Source organism: Callithrix jacchus, chromosome X (assembly GCF_049354715.1).
Source record: "Callithrix jacchus isolate 240 chromosome X, calJac240_pri, whole genome shotgun sequence".
In the NCBI taxonomy this organism is placed as follows: Eukaryota; Metazoa; Chordata; class Mammalia; order Primates; family Cebidae; genus Callithrix; species Callithrix jacchus.
In genome coordinates, this window is record NC_133524.1 from 114,264,673 (window position 1) to 114,281,834 (window position 17,162).

Consider the following 17,162-nt stretch of genomic DNA (forward strand, 5'->3'; position numbering starts at 1 on the left):
CATTTAATTAGCATCCTCACTCTTTCTACTAAACTAATTAGGCTAATGCCAACCCTTCATTAGCCTACATGAGAATCCTGGATTGACCACAGTCAAGATACCCAGTCATGATATCAGCCTTTAAAAGAGCAAGGGACAATGAGTGCACTTGATTGAATAAGCCTCATGGGTTGTTTCAGAACACTAGAATTGAAATTATGTATGGTCAATGTAGACTTTCTTTTCAGAATCAGAAGCAGCATCTGGTAGGTAGGCTCTGTTAATACTAACTCCTAGCTGAGCCACTCTGCAATTTCCAAAAGGAAAAATGGAGATAAAAGTATACATTTAGTGTGGTATATCAGGAAAAGCATGCACTTAAGGCTCAGGACTCATCTAAGTTCAAATTTTGACCCTGTCACTGTGCTTTAGATTCCTACCTACAAAATATAAATAAAAATACAGTGGAGAAAGGTTTGAGAATTAAATGATTGAGATAGCTTGTAAAATATTAGTTAGATCATAGGTATAGACTGAATTATTATTCCCTTTTTTACCCCCATCCCTCTTCTTAGGTCATGACTTTCAGACTTTTGCCCAAGACTGAGGCCAGATCCATGTTTCATTTTTAAACAAGTTGTCTACTCTTTTGTTTCGTTTTGTTTTGAGATGGAGTCTCCTTCTGTTGCCCAGGCTTGAGTGCAGTGGTGCAATCTCGGCTCACTGCAACCACTACCTCCCAGGTTCAAGCAATTCTCCTGCCTCAGTCTCCCAAGTAGCTGGAACTAGAGGTGTGTGCCACAATGCCCGGCTAATTTTTGTATTTTTAGTAGAAATAAGGTTTCACCATGTTGGCCGGATTAGTCTTGAACTCCTGACCTCGAGTGATCTGCCTGCCTTGGCCTCCCAAATTACTGGAATTACAGGCATGAGTCACTATACCTGGCCACAAAGAGTTGTCTACTCTTCACAAAATGATCATTCTTGGTATAAAACTTTGTCAGAAAATTTGAAAAACTAAAATTATGTCTACTGTTTCCCAATTTTAAGAGGTATATGGCAGGTCTAAAAGAATAGATATTCCCAACCATACCAGCCAGCCACTGTGACTTAGGTGGGCAGTGTGTAAAGGTGGACAGGATGACAGAAGAAAGCAAAAAAAAATCCAGCAGGACAAGCTAGGTTTCAAGTCCAGACTTAGTATTGGCCAGGGAACATAGGAAGACCATACTCACAGCAGTCTAATATGCAGAATATTTGGCTTCACAGATGAGGAACACAGACAAAAAAAAAAAAAAACATAAGTGAAAAGTTAGGGATTTCATTTTTCAGGGACTGGGCAATGACTAATGGGAGCCCCACCCCCAGATGATATGGATCATATGTCAGATTCCAGGTTTAAAAAACGAAGATGAAAAGCTCAGTCAAGGACTGGGCCATACCACTGTTAACCCAATATGTAGTACAATATCTGGCATATAGTGAGCCCTTAATCTGTTGCTAATTCTGTGGAAGAAGGGATGAATGATAAGGCAACCACAGTGACATCAATTAATGACACCAGAAGGTTATTAGTAAGATTAACATTGAGGAATACTATTCAGCCTTTAAAAAGAAGGAAATACAGTCATTTGTGAAAACACAGATGAACCTGGAGTACATTATGCTAAGCGAAATAAGCCAGGCACAGAAAGACAACTACTGCATGATCTCTCTTACATGTGAAATCTAAAAATGTCAAACTCATAGAGACAGAAAGTAGAATGACAGTTGCCAGGGCCTAGGGGGAGTAAGGGACCACAGCCAAGAAATGGGAAGATACTGGTCAAAAGATACAAAGTTTCAGTTAGGCAGAAGGAATAAGTTCTGGAGATCTATTGCACAACATGGTGAGTATGGTTAATAATAATGTATTGTATACTTGAAAATTGCTTGCAGCCATAAAAAAGAATGCGATCATGTCCTTTGCAGGGACATGGATGGAGCTGGAGGCCATTATCCTTAGCAAACTAACTCAGGAACAGAAAACCAAATACTGCACGTTCTCACTTATAAGTGGGAGCTAAATGATGGGGACACATGGACACAGAGGGGAACAGCACACACTGGGGCCTATCAGAGGGTGAAGGTTCAGAGGAGGGAGAGGATCAGGAAAAACAACTAGTGGGTACTAGGCTTAATATCTGGAGGATGAAATAACCTGTACAACAGACCCCCAGGACACAATTTTACGTATGTAACAACTTGTGTCAGCTAGGGGCACTTGTACCCCTGAGCTTAAAGTTAAACAAAGAAAAAGTGAAAATAAACAGGGAAAATGAGACCAATGGCTAATATAAATTACAGAAAAGAGAACTGAGAAAAATAGGAAGCAGGAAATTAGCAAATAATGGAGAATGTGCCTGATTTGAAGGATGTGAGTTTTCATCTGAAAGAATTCTGCAAGTGTTCTGCATCACACACACACACACACACACACACACACACACACGTACATCATTAGAAAGTCTAAGGTATGAAAAATAAAGAAAATTGCTAAAAGTAGATCTTAAATGTTCTCATCACAAATAGTGATATGTATGTCAGGTGATGGATGTGTTAATTCGCTTGATTTAATCATTTCACAGTGTGTGTATGTATATTTAAAACATCACATTGTACCCCATAAATATATACAATTTTGTTAATTATACCTTAACATCTAAAAGTATCTGGAATGAAAAAAATAAAGATTAACGTTGGAACTGAGCTCAAGTTCTAAAGGCAAGCAGATTCACCCAATGGGAAAAGACCACAGAGGAAGGGATCAGACAGTCCCTAACATCACATGTGTAGCAGGCTTGCTGGGGTTCTGGAGAAGGTTTTGTAAATGGGGTTGAATTTGGGTTACAGTGTGTGTAGTGTATATGACACTAAACACTTCTTTCATATCTTAAATGCATGTTAGGTGGTTTTTTCTGAATTCACTGTTTTTCTCTTAAGAGAAACACACCATAATGTTCACTCCAGTGTTACATTTATTCCCAAGTGCACCCAAGGACTTCAGAAAGCAAAGAGTCCGTGTTGATGTGTTACATGTGCTTTTACCGTGACCTTCCTAGATCTGTGGTTCTTAACCAGGAGAGAGGATAGTGATATGTGCCCCTGCAGTAGTTTTATATTGCTTCATAACAAATGACCACAAGGTTAGTGGCTTAAAACAATGCCAGTTTATTAGGTCACAGTTCTGTAAGCCAGAAATCTGAGTACAATGCGACTCACAAGGCTGAAACCAAGGTGTCAGCCAGGCTGTATTCACATCTGGATCTTGGGGTCCTCTCCTAAGCTCCTGCTAGCTGTTGGCAGAATTCAGTTCCCTGCAGCCACAGGACTGAGGCTCCCATTTCCTTGCTATCAGCTGGGGGTTCATTCTCAGCTCTTAGAGGCCACCCACAATCCACACCACATAGCCCTCATAGGCAGTTCATAACATAGATGTTTGCTTTCTTCTAGGCCAGCCAGACAGAGTGTATTTTTCTGACTTCCTCTTCACCGTCAGCCAGAAAAAAAATCTCTCTGCTTTTAAAGAACTCAAGAAATTAGGTTAGATCCACCTATATAATCTACCTAACCTTAAAGTAAACTGATTTAGGACTTGAATCACATCTGACAAATCTCTTTACAACAGCGTCTAGATTAGTTTTGGATTGAATAACTAGGAGATGTGTGTATACCAGGGGCTGGGAATCCTGGAGGCCATCCTAGAATTCTGCCTACCACAACCCTCCAATGTTGAGATGTACACATTTAGATAAAGTATATCATAAAAAATGAAAAAAGAAATATCAACCAATTGCTTTTTTACTTGTTGCAATATTATTATTTTAGATACTTTACTCATTAACATGGCTCATTTGCTGCAGGCTAATGAAACTCCAAACTCTGGAGAGGTAGTGAAAAAAATAAAATACTAAAATCAAATCAAAGTGTAACCTTAGGCATATCATCACTTTCAACATCTCAGTTTTCACACCTGTAAAGGTGATAACATGATCTTTCCTACCCTCAAAGCGCTTAAGAGTTCAGGCTCTGCACTCAGAAGGCCTTGGGCTCAAATCCTGACCACTAAAAACTAGCTGTGAAACATAGGGCAAATCACTTAACTCTTCTGAACTTCAATTTCTCTACCTGTAAAATGGGGAAAATAGTAGCATCTTCTTCAAATAGTGTATGAATTAAGCTAAATAATATATGCAAAGTACTTAATGTGGTGCCTGTTACCTAGTGAGCAGTAATTTAATGATAGTGATTATATTATCATTAAATAATAGATGAAACTGTCTTAGAAAGTATTGTTTTGTAACATATTATTACTACGTATGCATAGAGAACATACCATTATACAGGTACTGTTCACATATGGTGAACATATATAGTATCTACACATATTATTGCATGTTTATGTAATGCACCACCTTAATTGTATAGACAAAATTCCCATTTCTCTGTCTCTTAACACATTCAGTGTAAGCATATCAGTATATATTCCCAAGATAAATATACTACAGAGACTTGATAATCATCTTTGAAAAGATGAAAGGTTTTGTATGGACTTAGTAGCCAGAATCATAACCAGTGGATGAAAATTGCAGAAATGTAGATTTGGGTTAAATAAAATGAAGAAATGTGCCAACATTAGAAGTTACCAAAAAATTGATTGGATAAATACTGAACTCCATGTCCTTCAATGACCATTTATTGGTGAAGTTTGTAGAAGGAGTTCATGTATGAGATATGAGGCTTGGACTAAGTAACCTTGAAAGTTCCTTCCCACTTCCAGATACCATCACATTGGGGATCGGTTTTCAACACATGCATTTTAAGAAGACACAGTCTATAGCACCAGAAAATTCTAGTTGTTGCTATTGAGTGTGTCTATGTGCATATTAGCCTGGTGATTGATGTTTCTATATAAATATTTGCCATTACATTGAGTTTCAAGCAATTAAAAAAATAAACAAAGATACCATAAGTGGTGGACAAAAGATATCTTCTCCAGTTTGTGACCTAGAATAACTTTTTTGAGGACTAAAGTTCATATGTCTTTATTTCTCTTTAGATCATGCCATGTATACTCAATGTTTTGAAAAACAAAACTGTGCTTAGTCCATATTGTTAGAAGTATACCTCCAGCATTTTACCTTGCTGCAAAGAGCTCCACATCTGTTTAACAGATTCACCATTTCTAGTTGCTTTAGAAATTACCATTACTTATTACCTTTATGTATCAGGCTTGCAGTGCAGAAAATATGACTTTCGAGTGATAGACTAACTGCATTTCAAGATTTGCATCGTGGGTATTTTTTCAAAGTTCAGCTTCTTGGTGACATTTATTGAAGTGTTCCAGAAACTGTTTTACCTACAATAGGCTCAGGATTCATAGTCATGCACTATGTTGGAAATTAATTTTAGATTCTAATTATGTATGTAAATCTACCTTGTATATGATAGGTTATATATTTTCTTTTAATAATTCCCCCTTATTTACAATGTAATACATATTCATTGTAGAAATTCAGTCATTACACAAAGGTACAAATAAGGCACAAACCTCATATTATTATTTTAATCAGTAACCAAAGACACAATAAATCCTTTGTGAATATTTTTCCAGAATTCTCCATACACATAGGTATACATATGTGCATAGATAAATGATTTACATGAGTGGGATTATTCTATACACAGTATTCCATAACATCTGTTTTCATTTAACACTTTATGAGCTCTTTTCATGTCAATGAATATGGAGACTTACCCCTTAATAACTTATATAAACACGTTGTTACTGTCGCTAGTATCCTCTGTGTCCTTTTGTTTGTTTGTTTGTTCGTTTTGCTAGTATCCTTTCCTTGAAAAAACACCCACTGATTATTCTACACAGTCCTAGTAAGGAAGATAATCAGTCTCTCCTGATTTGGCAAGTGGCAAGGAATCAGCCGACCCAGGCCTGAACAAATGAGAGTTCTGTATGCTCCTAGTTAGATGGGCCTCCTAAGAACAATCAATATCCTCTCTGAGATTTAATATATAAACACTGACAGAGAAAGTCTCCCTTCCTTTAGGACTGAGAGTTATTCATTATAAGCTAACATTTCTTGCAGCTATCTTCACTAACTACAAGAAGGAAGTTGTTTGCAATAGGAAAATTGAAGTCAAAGCACAAAACGAAGCAGATGGACAGAAGGAGAGAGTATTGATATATCTAGGGCCCTGGATACAGCCATGCCTGAAGCTACTACTTCTGGACTACAGTCAGTTCTGCTATAAAGCGACCTGGGCATTCCTAAAAATCACTCTGCTATGCAAAATTATTCAATAAAAACCACAAGGTTTCTGGGGAAAATGGGTTAGGGGCAAAGAATTTAAAAATTCCATCAGTGATATCAACACAAAAAGATGAGAACCTAATAAAAATGGCAGCACAGTTTTACACATGTAAAATGATTAGGAAATACATAAATGCTGCAATAAAGACGGATCTTTATTTTCAAAAAGACCTGAAATTTGCTTGTGGAAGTAGGTATCAGAAGGGTTGCAGGTAGTAGACCAGGTACAGTGGCTGACACCTGTAACCCCAACACTTTGGGAGGCGAAAGCAAGAGGATCACTTGAGGCCAGGAGTTCAAGACCAACTGGGCAACATACTGAGTAATATTAAATCTTTTATGTCAACATTGTGTCTCAAGTCACCTGATACTGTACATTAAAAAAATTATTTTTCCTGAGTTATCACTTTAGCTCTTGTTTGTAATAAAAGGCTACACTTATTAAGATGTACTTGGAACACTGATGTTCTGAGTGATTGGTTACCTGTGGGGTTGGGGCAAAATTGGCCTCAAGGATGTTGCCAGTTTGTATTATTCCTGCCAAGAGGAGAGAATTAACATCCCACAGGTAAGTTGTTCCATACAGTGGCTGTGACCTCTAGTCTTTGGAGAGTAGAGTATTTGCTATGCAGATAAGGAATTTAGTTAAGCATAAAAATTTTCCTTAAACTCACTTACCCTTAGATCTATGAATTTTTATAGTCATTGGGAATGAGCCAGCAGAAAAAGGTTTTATTCTTATTTTTATCTACACATACGATTTTGCAACATCATATAATCTGCTGAAACCATTTAATTTGAGGGTATTTTTAGTTTTGAGGTACTCTAGAAAATAGTACCTTATGGACCAAGGATCTATAAAATTTTTCTGTAGAAAAGGCTAGATAGTAAATATTTTAGGTTTGGTGGGTCACACAGTCTCTTTCCCAGATACTCAACTCTGCCATGATAGTGGCCATATACAATACATAAACAAATAGTCCTGGCTATGTTCCAACAACATGTCATTTACAAAAACAGAGAGTGGGATGGATTTGTCCTGTGGAGTATAATTTGCCAAACCTCTGCTTTTTCATTTCTTCTTTTTCTATGAAGCCTTGGAACAGCCTCTGGAGATTTAAGGAAGGTCAAACAGACAGGGACCTCAACTTTGAAACCCTGTTTCAAACAGAGCAGTTTTTATTTGTATGCCACATGAACTTTTGCATAAAATTAAGTTTGATTAAGTTTCCATTTCTAATACAGAGAAAAGCTTCAAAATTGCTGCCTTGGATGATACCTAAAATCTGCTGCTTTAAAACTCAAGAACTAATATTTCAGGCAAAATAAACACATCTTTTACATCTTCAAAAGTGATGCTAGGTGGTATTTACATGTGTTTTAATGTTCCAGCAATTCATTCTAGCAATTCACTTTCTCATACAATTGATAAAATCATTTAAATGGGCAACTTTAAAAGCTCTAAAAATATTACCACTTTATCATTCTTATCCATTTTATCATTTTCTAAGTATAATGTTTAAGGCAACTTAAAAGGTCCAAGAGAGCTGATATAGTATATTAAAAAATAAAAAAGCACCAAACTAGGACTCCATATTTGTCTCTACTACTAGATTATTAGCTCCTGATACGCAGAAACTGAAGTTGTCTTTCTCTGTTTTGTTTCTGTTGTTGCTTTTGAGACAGAGTCTCACTCTGTCATCCAGCCTGGAGTGCAGTGGCCTGATCTTGGCTCACTGCAACCTCTGCCTCCCGGGTTCAAGGGCTTCTCCTGCCCCAGCCTCCTGAGTAGCCGGGACAATAGGCAAGTGCCACCATGCCTGGCTAACTTTTGAAATTTTAGTAGAGACAGGCTTTTGCCATGTTGGCCAGGCTGGTCTCGAACTCCTGACCTCAAGTGATCCATGTGCCTTGGCCTTCCAAGGTGCTGGGATTACAGGTGTGAGCCACCGCAGTGGGTCTAAATTGCACCAAATTGTATATGTTTACTGAACTGAGTGACTAGTTTTCACACATGGCATATTTGTGTGTGTGTGTGTGTGTGTGTGTAAGAGATAGAGAGATAGGGTGTGGCTCTGCTACCCAGTCTGGAGTGCAGTGGCGCTATCTCAGCTCACTGAAGCCTCAACCTCCTGGGCTCAAGTAATCCTCCCACCTCAGCCTCCAGAGTAGTTGAGACCACAGGCACATGCCACCACACCCAGCTACATTTTGAACTTTTTTGTTGAGACAGGGTTTTGCCATGTTGCCCAGGCTGGTCTGAAACTCCTGAGTGCAAGAAATCCACCTGCCTTGGCCTCCCAAATTGCAGGGATTACTAATGTGAGACACCACACCTGGAGCTAATACCTCTATCATATAGAGAAAACTAAATTTTTTTTTTTTTGGAAACCGTAAATTCACTATTAGATAACTAGAAAGAAAATATATTCAGGTAGCTATATCTTTCCATAAATATATATTTCTTTACCTTACACCGTGTATCTTTCCATAATCCAAAAAGAAAAAAAAAAACTATCTTAGTGAGCAAAACATTTTTAAAAATTAGTATTCTGAGGTACATTTTTATACCTAGGAAGTTAATTAACATGTTTAAGACACATAAAACCTAATAATTTTTAGCTTTTGACAAAAGTCAAACTCTCACAAGGATCCACAAATCCCTTGTCTCCAATCCTGAAACTCAAAAAGCTCTGGAAACCAAGTTGTGGGTTTTTTTTTTTTAGTAATTTATTTGACAGTCAAATGGATCTATCCTAAACTTATTTGGCAGAAGCGTCCGACTCAAACTGAATGAGGCTATTTACTAGTATTTATTTATCCCGTATGAACAATCATATGTCTTGCTGCAAAAATATTAATATATTTGATTATGGAGTGTTTTCCTTTAACTCCCTGGGATATTATAGAATATACAGTATATGACATTTGGTTTTACCCAAGTCCAGCAGACCACAACAGACCTTGCCCTGATTGCTTGACAGTCCAGTTTTCCTTTCCAGCCTGAGGCCATGCCCTTGGCTCCAATCCAGTCTTTTCTTGAGTAGTAATTGAGGCTGCATGAACAGCTCAAAATGCCTATTATAATGTCATTTGGAGAACTAAAAATGCTTTGTGATCATATTGAGTCAATGCTATCATCTTGATGGTCAATTACCCGTGGTTTAAGAAGGAACATCTCGGTTTTTTAAAAAGTACCTTTCTATTTTTATCACCGGACACTGGGCAGTTGAGGATCAGAATTAAGCCATTAGCTCGTAGCCTTGCAATGATAACTGCTCGATAAATATTTACCATTTAGCTGACGCACATTTTGGGCAGTATGTAAGAACTTCTCTTATATCAAGTGTCGGCAGAGACAGAGATGTGCGGACAAAAAGTAACCGGAGGCCTTATACTGGCTCAGCTCCAGCAATAAATCCATCATTACTCCACGGAACTGGCAGACTCCCCGTGTATATCTCAAGGACCCCACCTTCTGGCCGGCAGGATCGTATCTAGGGATCTCAATTATAACTCGTAGTAAATAAAGGCCAGTTATCCTTGCAATAACTCGCTAGAGGTGGTGGACCTGTCGATGCCCTAGGGTGGGACATTCCGGGCTTGGATAGTAAGACACTGTAAATATACGCCAAAATGTCCCTACCGACGTTTCCCGAGAGCATTTCTTTACAAGAAAAAAAAACGACTCAAAATCATCCCTCTCAAAATGCGTCTCTTTGGAACTGCAGAGTTAGAGAGTAAGACCTTCTGCCCAACCCCACCTACGTCGGGCGCGCGCCCTCACAGTCCGGGCACCACGCTGCTCCTGCGCAGGTCCTAGACTCCTCCCTTCGGGAGGCTCACTCCCTCCCTTCTCGGCTACTTCCGGCCCTCCCCGAACGCCCTCAACGCGCTTGCGCTGTTTTGATAGGCTTCTGAGGCAGAAGTAATCGGAGCGCTGCCTCTCTGGAACCGCCCCCGCCACCTCTTCGCCCCGCCTACGTGTTGCCGCCCCTCCCGAAATCTCGCGATGGTAGGTGCGCGTCGGTATTTTGCGGGCAACTAGCTCTCGCAGCTGCTGTAAATTGCTGCTGCGGGAGAGACTGGAGCCGCTGTCGCCGGCGCGCCCTCCCTCCCCCACTGCGAAGAGCCACCGCCTCTTTCGCGCTCCTTATACACCTATCACTGGGAGGGGTGGCAGCAAGAGTCTCTGGACCTACCGCCGCCTCTTCAGGCGGCCGCTCTGCGGGTTATTCCCGAAGCCCGGCAACTGAGGGCGGCCCCCTTTCCTTAACAGTCTCCTCGCTACAGATCGTACGCTCCCTCAGCCTTGCCCGGGACCCACTTCCCCAGTCTCGCCCGGGCGGAGGTCGACTAGAAGACGAGAGTCACCCTTCCTCCAGGCGGCGCCGGCCCCCTCACCCGCGGGTGTGTCCTATAAATGGCGTCGGAAAGCGACACCGAGGAATTCTATGATGCCCCTGAAGATGTGCACCTAGGGGGCGGCTACCTCGTGGGGTAAGTAACCGCAGCTGTGTCCAGGAAGCCGGACATCCCTAGCCCCCTGCATCTCCTGTGCCTTCCCCTTACACCCCTCCCAGGTCCCGCTGTGTCCGCCACTGCTGTTCCTCTCCGTCTCACTGGAGCACTTCAGAACCCAGACCTTGGGCTTCTTAGGGCGGGTGACTCGGAGAAGGGGGAGTCGCCCACCTCGGGCAGCCTTCAGGCAGTTTCCCTACTGAACGGTCCCAGAGTCTCTCTCAGAGCCGGTTTCTCGTCTGGTCCAGGATTCTGTGAGGGGGAACAGCCTACATGCCTGAGAGCCGGAGATTTCTATCTGTAGGGTTCAGAGCTTACCTTTCAAACATCCGTTTTGGCCTCGGGGACCGTAGATTAAAGGAGCACTAACAGGAGAAATGTGACTTGTAGTTTTTATTCTCCCCTTTACCGCTAACATACCTATTCATTTCAGAGGTGGCTGTAAGTCTCCCCTATTTGCCTTGCACACAGCGAGAAGGAGCGGGGAAAAGGTTGGGTATTTGCTTAAGAAAATCCTCTAGCTGATGGACTCTAGATGAACAGTGTTTTATTAAAGTAATACCTTGCCGTGAGATAAAGGAGATCGAATACACGGTCCCTACCATTAGGAAGAATGCGATCTAAAAGGATAGCCAGACAGAAATGTACACAACTGACTACAGAGGAACAAACAAGTGCTGAGTAATCTGGTGATTGGAAAGAGAGCCCCAGCTTTGTGTTTTGTATCTAATTCTGCAAGATGTTTTAGTGGTGATTAATATGGGTGATTCTGAATAGGAAGTACAGTAGTTGGAATGCTCGCTTGACTAGGACTTGTATTTACTTACCCACTTCTCCACTTTTCAAAGTTGAGGTAGTGCTTTAAAACGATTTCGCCGAACTCCCCTGCGAATGTTCGTGGAATTAGAGGCAGTTAAATATGTTTTCATGCTGTAATAACTTGAAGATTGGTAAAATTTGTATGTTAGTATAAATGACTAATATGATTACAGAAGTGAACTGGCTTCAATTCTCGAACTTATTCCGTGGGAGAAATGCCCCCTCTGATGCAAGTACAGTTAGCCGTGCATGCCAGAAGTCATTCTAAAAACTAATGTATGTTTATACACAATATACACCAAAAAGTTACAATACAAATAAATTTCATATGTGTGTCTTTCCACCAACCTTTGGATTTTGGGGTGGCAGTGGCCAATCTTGAGATGGCACTGAATCCCCTTCAAGTTCAATATCTGAGACAAGTTTAGAGCTAGGTAGTAGAGGATAGGAAATACATTTGGGTTTTGAAATATATTAGATTTCCGTGAAGTTTAACTTTTTTCTGTGTGGTTTTCCCTTCAAAGTAATAAACTGACAATACAGGTTAAATGAGAGACCAAGTCCTTTGGTACTTGTGTGTGTGTGTATTGGGGTGGGGGAGGGAAATAATCAGTTTACGAGATGATCCGTTTACAAGATGATCAGTTTAGAACTACTGTGTGGATGTTGTTTCTTTCCATTGAATAAGTTTAACTTCAAAGGACGCAAGTTATATCAGGACCTGTGTAAACTGTCTGTCTAGTACCTGGGCACAGAGAAAGCATTCAAAATGTTCATGATCTCCTTCCTTTCTTGGCATTGGCAAATTTGTTAACTTTACACAGAGCTTACTTTGGGAGATACAGAACTTGGAGCTATTTTACTTATCTAAACCAGATGAGTCATTTTGATAGAACTGATAGTCACTTCTCTCGTGAGGTAATATAGCTTCTCAAGCACTTTGATCCTCTGATATTAGGAAAGTTGCTTGGAACTCAGCTTTCTAATTTTATCTTTAACCTGCCCAATTACTAAGTGTGTTGAGCTCTATGGATAAAACTACTACAGGGTCAGTTTGTGGGTTTCAGAGTTCCTTACTGTATTAGAGGATTGGAAAGAGAATAGACTAATCTGGAGAATTGCATCTGAAAAGAACTGGCAGGACTGAGAGGGCAGTAAAAGGTTAGCATCATTTACATTTTCCTCTACCCTTTGTGGAAGGTTGTATCATTTGCATAAGACACTGTGAGCAGATCTGGCTGGGCAACTTATAACCTAGAAATGTAGTGAGAAATCTTGATTTGTGGAAACAGATTGCCTTACTAGATATTGGTCATCAGAAATATGTTTTGTTCCTTGATATGACTTGGAGTGGCAAACCATACAATTTTTAAAGTTAATAGACTGAATTTGGGCACTTCAGAAATGTTCCTTGCTGTTGTGTGTTTGGGAGTACATAGACTATGCCATCAAATCGTAGTAAACTGAGTAGGCAGTGGAGATTTGTCTCATGTTTTGTTAATTAGTGCAATCCTAATACACAGTCTATTTCCTAAAATTAATTTATTTCTTGCATTTCCCTACAGTGTTGTCTTCAGCTTTATTAATCTACTCTTTGAAAGCAAATTTAATATGTTAAAATCAGCCCAGTTTTTTAATAGAGAGTTTTGATTACAATACAGCCTACTTTTACACAGTGGCAGATCATCTTCACTTGCCCAGCAATATATACCATATTTATAATGCTTTTTTTAAATTGATATTTTAGGTCAGGTTTTCTTTATTCTTTTTTTTTTTTTAAGACAGGGTCCTGGAAAAAAAGGCTGTTGCCCAAGGTGGAGTGGTGGCGAGATCATGGCTCACTGCAGCCTCAAGCTCCTAAGCTCAAGTTATCTTCCCACAGGTGCACACCACCCTGCTTAGAGAAAGGTTTTTAGAGATGGTGTCTTGCTGTATTGCCCAGACTGGTCTCAAACTCCTGGCTTCAAGTGACCCTCCCACCTCAGCCTCCCAGAGCACTGGGATTACTGTCAGGCATAAGCCATCTCGCCAGGCCCAGGTTTTCTCATTCTTATCTTCATTTTTATGTGTGAGGAACCTTAGACTCGAGACGGGTAAGTGAATTGCCCTAGGAGACACCTTTCAAGTGGCAGAACTGGGATTTGAAACAGGCTCTTCAAACTCCTAGTCCAGTATTTTTTTTTTTCTGTGGAGGGTGGTGAGGGAAGTGATAAAGAGGTAGAGAGAGATCCTCCCTTAGTGGATTCTGGAGTAAAATGCTTTAGGACCAAATTGCTGAATTTAACTGATACATATTCTTTAAAACTAGCACCCCAAACTTTTTTGTTCTCTTGGTAAGGAATTCCACTTTCTTTCAGGAAAGTGTATTTTTCTTTTGTCAGATAGGAGTTTTGTAAGATCATAGCCTATTGTAGCTAGAAGGGACATCTAGTTAAACTCCTTCATGTAATAGGTTGTGAAAACTGAAGCCTAGAGAGAGAAAGGAACTTGTAAAAGCTGCCCCAGCAAATTAATGGTGGAACTAGGTCTAGAACCCGGTTCAGTTTAACAGTATGGCGTTCTTTCTGCTACTGGGCTGTCTTTTGATACAGTAGGAAAGAGGAGGAACTGTGTGGTATACTAGAAAAGAGCTGTAGAGTGTGAGTCATTTTATTTCTTCATCTTTAAATTGAGGGATTACACTCTTGAGAACCCTTCTAACTCTAGATGTCTTTATAGTGAGGTTTATTAGTGTGCTTGTATTGATAAGCTTTCGTTCTTGGTAAATCTTTCTGTGATTTTTTTTTTAACCTTTTAGTTTAACTTAATGGTATTTGGTACATAGTTCATGACTCATAAATTTGAAATAAAGTATTTACTGGGCAAATTATATATGAGATGAATGCCCCTGCTAACTCGTGTGGTTTATACTTACACATACTAAAGGCGGGCACTGAGAACATGTTGTAAAAATAAATGTAACATTTTCAGCACTCTTTGTTTTTTTAGTGGCAGCCAAAATATTTTTGAGGCCTTGGAAGAAGGCTAGAATCATAACATTTTTAGAGTAGGAAGGGATTGGCGATCATTTTAGCCCAGCCTTCCTTTTTAACTGAAAGTGAAATTTAGCATCTGAGAGGGGAGGTGACACATTGCTAATAGGGGCAGACTGGTAACTAGAGCACAGGTCTCTTGATTCCTCACTTATAGCACCTCCATCTGTGGAAGGAGGGAAGGTATTGCTGGGTATTCCTGTCATAGGTTTTGGCACTTACTCTATTAGCTGGGCTCTTAAGATGGTCTGCTTGACTGTTTCTTCACACCTTGCCTATCAGACCTTTCACTGTTCTAGGATCCTAATTTTGCTCTCTAGTTTTCTCCAAGTCAGGGTGGAAAACAATGGCAAAATAGCTTGTCTAAGAACAGTGATTATTTGTATTATTTCATTTTATTCTTAAGCATTTAGTTGCTATTAACTGCAATCTACCATATTCAGACTGGAATAATGATAAAATCTTAAATCATGGGAACCCAGACCAAACTGTCCTGAAGAACTTTTAGGTCTGAAAAATAAAAAGGTATGTAGCTGCCTTTGTTGAAAACTCAGCTTCTCACTTTACTTAGGTGTCAGAAACATTTCTCTCTGAATTGAACATTGATACAAGTTTTAATTTTAAAAATATCTGTGCAATATTTATTGCTTTAGGAAAGTTTCCTTAAAAATGGCTGTTTGTTGATGAGTTGACATTTAATCATATGTATTTGATCACAATTAAATTTGATTAATGAAGACTTTGTGGAATGATAGAAATATATTTACAAATGTTGTTTTATCACACTCATATAACATATTGAAGTGAGAAAAAAAACCCTCTGCATATTAATTAGTAAATTCAAGTTCTAAATTTAGTGACATCTAGCTGAGCACTGTGGCTTATACCTGTAATCTCAGCACTTTGAGAGGCTGAGGTGGGTGGAACACCTGAGGTCAGGAGTTTGAGATCAGCCTGGCCAACCCCATCTATACTAAAAATACAAAAATTAGTCAAGCATGGTGGCATGCACCTGTAGTCCCAGCTACTCAGGAGGCTCAGGCAGGAGAACTGCTTGAATCTGGGAGTCGGAGGTTGCACTCCAGCCTGGGTGACAGAGCAAGACTCCATCTCAAAATAAATAAATAAATAAATAGACTATATTTAGTGACATCCAACTGTCAATTGGTAACTCACAGGGCAAGACAGTCCATAGTGGCGTGGCAATTTGAGGGCTCAATTTGAATCTGTATAAACTCCTGTAAATTAAAAACTTTATTCTGTTCTTGTGATAATCCACTTTATAAGATAGGGCAGATAATTTTCTTTTTTTTTTTTTTTTTTTTTTTGAGACAAGCTCTCACTCTGTCACCCAGGCTGGAGTACAGTGGTGCAATCTTGGCTCACTGCAGCCTCGACCTCCCCAGGCTCAGGTGATCCTCACACCTCAGCCCCCCAAGTAGCTGGGACCACAGATGTGCACCACTATGCCCCGCTAGTTGTTTGTGTGTGTATGTGTATTTTGTAGAGATGGGTTTTCACCATGTTGCCTAGGCTAGTCTCAAACTCCTGGGCTCAACTGATCCACCCAACCTCGGCCTCCCAAAGTACAGAGATGACAGGTATGCACCATTGTGCCTGGCCCTTGATTTTAAAAAAGTATTAAAATCCTAAATAGTTGTAGGATATGAAGTACAGTGTTGGTCTTAAACAGAAAATAATTTCTAATTATTGGTATTTTAGACTTACTGTATAGCCTTTACATTACCCAACACTCCATGCGTTTGTTCTCTTCAGTTCGTTGTTAAGACTTTGACAAAATCAGGTGAATTTGCCAGGCAAGCGCCTTTAGGAGATTTTTTGTTTCTTCCTCATACTCTGCAATTTTGTTACTTCCTGGGGTAGTAGTGGAAGTGGAGGAAGGGAGTATAAAGAGATCATGCAGGTTGTGGTGATGGAGGTGGAGGAGGTAAAGGTAGCCCCAGCAGTAGGTATAGAGACCAAGTTACAGTGCTGCTTCCTGGGGCATGGATAACTGAGATAAGACAAATCCCATCATTTGATACACATGTTCACAGTATGAATTAAATAGCCCCTTCTGTAAGAGATTCATAACCTCTTATGAAATACCTTAAATAAAAGTTAAAGTAACAAAAATTGTAGGTACTTTATGATGCCCTACTGATATTTAGCTTGAATTGACAAATAACCTACGTTTCTCATTTCTATCCATAGTTATGCTAATAGCTACAAACTTTCACAAGGTCTGTTCCCCTCTCAAAGTTGCATGTTATTCATCTAACCAGCCAAACCTTTAATAGGGTGCTTTCCTTACTCTTCAGAGTGAAACTCTTTCTATTCCCTTATTTCAGACTGAGTAGTCTGTGTTAGTCTGTCATCTCATAATTCAAAACCAAGGAAAAAGCACCCTCAACATAATGCGGGCCTCATACCTGATGGCAAC

General features: G+C 39.8%; 1 protein-coding gene across 1 annotated transcript in view; it reads left to right on the forward strand.

Moving 5' to 3' along the window:
• Window positions 1-10,406: 10,406 nt before the first annotated feature.
• Window positions 10,407-17,162, forward strand: part of WDR44 (WD repeat domain 44) — a 98,627-nt gene continuing 91,871 nt past the window's right edge. Inside the window, exon 1 of the mRNA XM_002763194.6 lies at window positions 10,407-10,847. Coding sequence (XP_002763240.1) covers window positions 10,771-10,847 — 77 coding nt within the window. The 5' untranslated portion in view covers window positions 10,407-10,770. The remainder of the gene's footprint in view (window positions 10,848-17,162) is intronic.